We start from the raw sequence: 8,102 nt of genomic DNA on the forward strand, positions 1-8,102 counted from the left end.
AGGACCTTTATCATACATATTACATTTGGCAGTTAATTGTCTGTCATTTTACATACACGACCTATTCGTTAACCAGGTAGACGGTATCCGGATTTGTGGTGATGAGATGAAACAAGACTTTGGGAAGTTACACCCGCCCAGTGTTGATAAAACCAAGACTTGTTATACATCCTTTACATAACAAAACCTAAGGCCCAAGGAAGTGTGGTGCGTGTAATGGACGTAAGTGCTGGTAAACGGCCATGTTGTTGCCCACACTGTATTTCCAGCCCAAGAAAGGCATGTTTTTAAGGGGCGGCGCACACGATTAGTTGCAGTATTATCAACCCCAGGAAACTAAAAGCGTTTTAAGCAGGGGAGCGCTTGGCAAGAATTCTTGCCAAGCGCTGTACCGTTCCCTGCTTAAAACGCTTTCCAAGGCAGGCAGGCCCTCTTCAGTGATGCCAGACATGTGGAAATGTCTTTTTATAAAGTACAAATCATAACAGTCCTTGATGAGCATAGAAATATCAAAATAATACACGAAATATACATACTTGGGCTTTAAAAGCAATATTCCCACCAACAATCTCGGAAAGAGATAACCTATGCACAAGTCGAGGGTGGAGTTTATTTCACCTGCGGTTGGCAACAGTTCGAGCGCGTAATTCAAATCAACTGACAAGCTAGCGCCGCATCAAAATGGCAGTGAAGTAAATAAATCTATCCAAACATCTTAACAAAGCGCTATATTTTCTCCTATATTCATATAAAGTGCCTCTAAAACAATGACACACACTTCCGATTGACAGCCTTTTCATTCTGATGCGTTATCAAAACAAATGAATATCCCTGAATTAAAATATAGGCCTACCCATTCGCATATATCCGATTTTAAGAGGTTAAATATAACAAATCATCTAATATAATATCAACAGAAGAATGTTGCTAGAATTTCTCAGACTTTTTCATTTGAAATATTCTTTATTTCATAAAATAGCAGATATATTCTCGATTTAGAAAGACGAGAAGTTTAACAATAAGAGGAAAATTGTTCGTCTTATAATCATTTATTATTCATAAGTAAAACTTTTTATTCCCATGATCTCCATTATCTCGTTTCGTTTTCAGTTAATTTCAATTTCTTTGAATATGATTTAAAGAAAAATACAGAATCAGATGCCGTGAAAAATTTATTTATCTGATAAGATATTAAGCGGAGTTCCTGGCCAACGCCCGCATTCGAAGGATCGTGACCAGTACCTTGACCAGGACCTTGAGAAAGCAAACGAAATGCTTGAGTTAGCAAGAAAAACGCTTGAGATTTCAGGCAAGAACTTTCCCTGCTTAAAACGCTTTTAGTCATCGCAAGTCGAGAATTCGGTTTAACGGAAGCCTGTCCATGCTATTCTTGATTTCTAGGGTAAGATCGAATTCAGTTCAAAGGATTATGGTGACTCATAAACTAACATGTTTTTAAAGTTCAACCGCATACTTGGTGATATGCTAGTTCATGCTTCATTCTTCTGTAGGTGGTGTTTTATGATGATGATTTTATCTACGAATAGATAAAGAAGAAATTTCTGTCTTTCTCATCCTTATAAATGGCTGAGACCAACTTGAACGCTTACTGGTAACAGTCTAGGATGTAAGAACCTCATGGACCGTAACGTTTGATATATATATATATATATATATATATATATATATATATATATATATATATATATATATATATATATATATATATATATATATATATATATAATTGTTTTTTTTTTTGGGGGGGAGGGGTCATTACCAATCTACCTATCTCTATCATTTATCAATCTCTCTCACAGAAAAATGCTTCAACTCACCCATGCTGCAGCTGTAAGCTACTTTAAGATCTCGATGGCGAGGTCTAACGTGCAGATTTCGAGCTCCATTGGTAACATTTTTGTCATGCAGAAAATATAACTCTGAATCTTTTCTCTCTCGTATTCTCAAAGTGTTTCCTAGACGAGTGAACCTCAATATGTTCAGACCTGAAGGAAGAATACGATGCTTCTAGGTGCATGAAAATAATATTATGAACATCCTACTTATAAACATTGTTATAATAATGACAAAATACTGATGAATATAATGATGCTGATGATACTGCATGGGAGAAATATCAAATTAAGGATGACAGTAATGATAATAATGTGATGTCAGAAATGGTAATGATGATGGCGACAAATACAATAACAGTGATTGTATTAATGATTATGACAAAAACGATATTGATGATGATAATGACAATAACAATAATGATAACGATGAATGATGACAATAAAAACAACAACAATAATAATAATGGCAATAATAATGATAATATTAACGGCAATTATGACAAGAACAACAACAACGACAATAACGATAATAATAATATCATCATTATCATTATTATCATTATCTTTATAATGATGATAATCATTATCATCATTATTATTATCTTTAAGTATCACTGTTATTATCATTATCATTGTTATCATCATCATCATCATAATAATTATTATTGTTATTACTATCTATCACTATTCTTATTCATTCTTATCACCCTGATAATCGCCCCATTTTACAGTAGTGATAATAACAATTAGAAATGATAATGATAATAGTAATGATCATGATAATGATAATAATGATAAAGTAAAAATAATAACGATAATAACAACAATATAAATAATGATGATGATAATAACAGCAATAATAATAATAATATTGACGATGACAATAATAATAATAATAATAATCTGTGTCAATGAAACGTTGTTGTTGTTATCAATAGCATTATCACGACTATCATTGATATCAACACCATAGCCAATATCAACATATCATCAATACTTCATATTCCACTAAATACGCCACTAAAACTACGGCACAAGTCGACATCATAACTGAACCATCCATTACAAAGTAAGTAAGTATTATTTATTGAACTTGGTTCGAAAATGGCGTTGTGTTGGACTGACCTTGAACAGCGGGCCGGTAAATAGAACAGTTTTGTGAAGTCTGTCCAGTCCCAACGAGCTCGACAAGACACTCTTCTTCTAGAAAGATCTGCGAGAAGGTCTGAGTGTCTAAGACCAAGATATGGAGCTCGGTTGAGCCTTCGTCAGGGAGAGGGTAAGGCGGACTCTCTTCGCCAGCAGCAACAGTTGCGATTTTGCAGACTGGAGGAACACAACAAGAGAAAAGAATAAACACACACATGCATGCATACACACACATATATATATATATGTGTGTGTGTGTATGTTTTTTTTCTGTATATGTGTGTGTGTGTGTTTATGTTTTTTTGTATATATATGTGTGTGTGTGTGTGTGTGTGTGTGTGTGTGTGTGTGTGTGTGTGTGTGTGTGTACATGTATATATATATATATATATATATATATATATATATATATATATATATATATATGTATATATATATATATATATATATATATGTATACATACATACATACATATATATATATATATATATATATATATATATATATATGTGTGTGTGTGTGTGTGTGTGTGTGTGTGTGTGTGTGTGTGTGTGTGTGTGTGTGTGTGTGTGTGTGTGTGTGTGTGTGTGTGTGTGTGTGTTTTCAACGCACAAACCGGGGCCGTCTATGTCTGCGCACCACTGTTCAAGGTGGTCGGTTATCATGCGTGTGGGTTGGGCCTCGAGATCGATCACGTGTGTTTTCCAGCACTTTTTTAAATCCCTCCCAATTTGCATGTTTACAGGATTCAACGCGCACACACACACACACACACATACGCACACAAACACACACGTATGCACGCATACATACACACACACACATATATATATGTTGAAAGTTAACGGACATAAGAATTATGATTAAAGGAAGTAGGTCAAAGAATAATCAATAAAAACACGAACGGAAATAATAACATGAAATCATAATACAAAGTGAAAAAACTGTTGGTGGCAATGAGAAGAAAAACAAAAAACGGAAGTGGGGTTTAACGAAATATATGGAAGCAGAACATCTCCATCCTGCTCGTCTTCTGACTCGCATGTCTGACGTGCAATTGATCGAGTGCATTTCCATAATCAAAGGCAATCGAGTCAGAATCCGTAGCAAGTTTGTAAGATGTTCGGTCTTGGCAACCTGTCCGTGTATAATTCGTCAGCGGTGATCGCACAAGCACAAGGCGGGCACGAGGCGAGCAAAGTGATAAATTGTGGTAAGAAGAAGTCCGATATCCGAAGCTCAGCCTCGCCTAGGCTTTAAGGGGAGCCCGACCGGTGTCGACGAATGCCGACTCGATCAACGTGCTGACGTGACAGAACATAACCCTTACCCACCATGGTGCCTAGCCACAGCTGTAACCTCCAGGCGACAGTCGCAACTTCTCACGCCTGATGAGAGGCCGATACGTTACTACTGTACTAACCTGGAGGCTAAATTGTGGTAACTTTTTTCTTTCTTTATTTATTATTTCTCATTTTGTATTCACCGCCCATCAGTGGGTTGAACGGGTTTCGCAGAAGCTTCTGACGGCCGCAGCGACAATTTCTCTCCCAGAACCTCCTCTCCAAAGAATTCCAATCAGCTCTGTGCGAGATGTCACTCCGACGACGTCTACCATCTCTTTGGACCCTTTCAACGAGAGCCCTCTGATGTGTCTGTGGTCGCCGAGGGGCCGATCACTCCCGTAGGACATCTCGCGTTGCCTTCCGGGGCTTCGTGAACGCCGATTCTTCTTTCTTCTTTCCTGGCGGTCTCCAGTCTCTCCTGGGACTCTTGCTGGCGCTGCCCTTTCGTCGGCGCGGTCGGGAGTGGAACCTTCTGCGGCGCCCTCATCACCCCCCACCTCTCTTCGCGTTGGGGAGGTCTCCGACAAGAGGAGAGAAAGGGGACTTCCAGCGGGAGACTTCGGGCGGCGTCTGGCTGCCGTTCCGGGTGGTCCGTGGGCGCTGATCCGGGGATGGGTGTTTCCCGCCTTGGATCGTCGGGACGGTGGCGTCTTCTAACGTCATGGGCGGGCGACGTCGCTGCGGACGATGTCCACCAATATAAAGGCCGATCTTTCGGCCACAAATTTGATAGCTGTCAAATGCAGGATGGTTTTATATGTTGTTTTCGGTATGATGACCTCCGGGGCCGTCTATGTCTGCGCACCACTGTTTAAGGTGGTCGGTTATCATGCGTGTGGGTTGGGCCTCGAGATCGATCACGTGTGTTTTCCAGCACTTTTTTAAATCCCTCCCAATTTGCATGTTTACAGGATTCTCGGGGTTGTGTTGGGGTCATGACGAGGTTTGTTGAATTGATATTACTGGGAGGTGATCACTGGAAGTGACGTCGTCTGTTGAGATATGAGTGTAGATGAGCCTCTCCTGGCCATCTTCCTCCACGAAGGGTTGGAAGGATCAGCTAAGCCTGGGGTTACCAGTTTTGTTGGGGGTGGAGTTCTTGTAACATTGTCTTTAGTGGTGCTGGTGTGTGGCTTTTTGAGGTAGATGGTCTCAAGAGCTGGGGTTGCCGGTGTTGTTGGAGCGTTTGGTAACATTTATTCAAAATGTGTATCGAGAGCCTGATGTGAAACCGTCTCTGATGGCTTCTTTGCTGGAGGGGGAGAGGGAGGCCGGACCACCCTAATGATCCCCCAGGAGTCGGCATCCCTTAGGTCAAGGTCAGGGAGATTATTCCTTTCAAGGCCTCCCTGGCATGCTCCCCGAAATCTCGTTCAGGGTCAATCATGTTTTAAAGATGTGCAGTATTTCCTTAGAAAGGCCACCAGGAAGTGACAGGTGCACTGTTGGTTCTTTCTTAGGCAACGTCTTTCCCCTGATGTCTTGACGGACCTGGTTAAGTAGGGGCTTCCAGGGGTCAGTGGTGGCTTGCACTTTGGCTTGTGCTGTTTCTGAGCCACCGCTTTGAGAGGTCTAACCTCTTTCTCCTTCATCCTCTCTTTCTCCTTTTATCGGGATGTTTTGATTGCCTCTTTCCTAATGGTGCAGCTATTAGCAGAGTTGCGGTGACCCCACCCTAGTTTAGGCCTTTCTTTACCCAGCTAGTGCAGCTGCGGTAAAGGTGCGTGCTCGGGCCCCTCCCTTATTGCCAATCCTTGCTAAAATGGGGCAACAGAGGCACACCACACAGACGAATACAGCATTCCTGGGGGGCTTAAGTAGGTCCAGATGGCCACAAGAAAGTGAAGGAGATTAGGAGAAAAACAAAGCACACCCAAAGATCGCCTCAGGGTGCTGGGCCTCCCCATAAAGGTTTCCTTATGAGAGAGAGAGCGCTGTGGGTCTGAGGAGAGGTGTAATGTTCCCTCGGTACCGTCAGTAGACAAAGAGATAAAAAAAAAAAAAAAAAAAAAAAAACGCTGAGGGCAGATACACTGAAAACATTGTAGATTTACTCATTTCCATTTTAAAAGAACAATGAAATAGCAAAAGATATCGCGGCGCGATTGAGGCCTCTGCAAACCAAGGCTGCTCAAGGGCACTTTGAATGTCTGTTTGCTACTGATGTATATATATATATATATATATATATATATATATATATATATATATATATATATATATATATGTGTGTGTGTGTGTGTGTGTGTGTGTGTGTGTGTGTGTGTGTGTGTGTGTGTGTGTGTGTGTGTGTATGTTTGTGTGTGTATGTGTGTGTGTGTGCGCGCGCGCACACACACACACACACACACACACACACACACACACACACACACACACACATATATATATATATATATATATATATATATATATATATATATATATATAAAGAGAGAGAGAGAGAGAAAGAGATAATAAAGTGTATACATATTCACCATGAATAAGCATTGGAAATAATAATTACATTTCTTTTACCATAGATTGCCACAGTGACAGCAACATCAGTTTGTATGAAATATTTTTGTTAAAAAAAAATCACTTAAAGGACAGTAGGGAAGAATATGAAGTGTAATAGATTATCATATACTCGCACTAAAGCTGTGTACGAGGTGACCGAATATAAGGGCAGAAGAAAGCGGACAGAACATTGACTAAGAGGTCGCACATATCGTCCCTGTTTTCACGAACCAGCGTAACCACAAATTTGTTTTATGTGTATTTGCTGTCAGTGTACCAATACCTGTTTTGCCTCAAATTGGTGACCTTGATCCTTCCCGATATTGAGATGTGGCATGCAGTATCATGGCAAATGTGTATCTAATTCAGAAACTAAAAACTTTGAACTCAATTACTACAAAAGTAACTTTTTTTTTACATAGGGCCGATATTCGACGCACTGAAATAAAGAGAGAAACGTGGTTTCAAAAAGATGAGTGAAGAAAAAGAGAAATAAGTTTCATAAAAAGAGGGGTGCGGAAGAGAGAGAAAAAAATATTTACTAGTCGTGTAAAGATCATCAGATGTTTACAAGACATAACATCAAATTTTGATTTTATAGATTCTTTTTTTAAATCTTAAGGCCTTACTGTAGCTTTTCATTCCCTAAAAAGAGAAACCTGGAAACATCGACTTTCCAAACTTACTCTCCTTACCTTTGCCCTCGGTTGCGATCACCAGCGTAGCCAACAATACCATTATTTTCTTCGCACTCCTTGTCATTTCCCGCTCCATGCTGTCTCGCTGTCCTCCGCGCTTGGGCATGGAGTCTCTCTTATTTAGATTTTTTTTTTTTTTTTTTTTGCTCTTCAATTTCTAGTGTTTTTTCTGTCTTAGAAACAGTGAGAAGTCTGATCCGTCTGGACAAGGAAGAGACCCCTCCTATTTCTCGTTCTCGTTTTTTGTATTTGATGTTCTATACAACAACCACTATATCACTCCGAACACGAGTGAGAGTGAAGGAAATCTTGCGACTCAACGTTCTGGCTACATCCTGTAGCCTGTATTCTAGGCATATCCGGGAAAATGAGTCACAGTACGTCGTTTCGCCTTTTGCTGTGATATATATTTTCTTATATCTTCTATTACGTGAACTTCGTTAAATGGCTGACGAGGCTAGATATTCTATTGCCTTTCAATTTCTTAGTATCTTTGCATGGCAGTGTGATTCTTCACGATTCATTCCATCGCTCCAGCCGCTCTCTCGGTTCG

The 8,102-nt window shown here is 39.9% G+C and overlaps 1 protein-coding gene across 1 annotated transcript; it reads right to left on the bottom strand.

The window, feature by feature from the left end:
- Positions 1-1,797: 1,797 nt before the first annotated feature.
- LOC113813596 (uncharacterized) lies at positions 1,798-7,848 on the bottom strand. Its single transcript, XM_070128539.1, has 3 exons — positions 7,547-7,848; positions 2,982-3,182; positions 1,798-2,006 (listed from the first exon to the last, which is right to left on the bottom strand). The coding sequence occupies exons 1-3, from the start codon at positions 7,653-7,655 to the stop codon at positions 1,798-1,800; spliced, it is 519 nt and encodes a 172-aa protein (XP_069984640.1). The 5' UTR covers positions 7,656-7,848.
- Between the last annotated feature and the right edge of the window lie 254 nt (positions 7,849-8,102).

Source organism: Penaeus vannamei, chromosome 13 (genome assembly GCF_042767895.1).
Source record: "Penaeus vannamei isolate JL-2024 chromosome 13, ASM4276789v1, whole genome shotgun sequence".
NCBI lineage: Eukaryota > Metazoa > Arthropoda > Malacostraca > Decapoda > Penaeidae > Penaeus > Penaeus vannamei.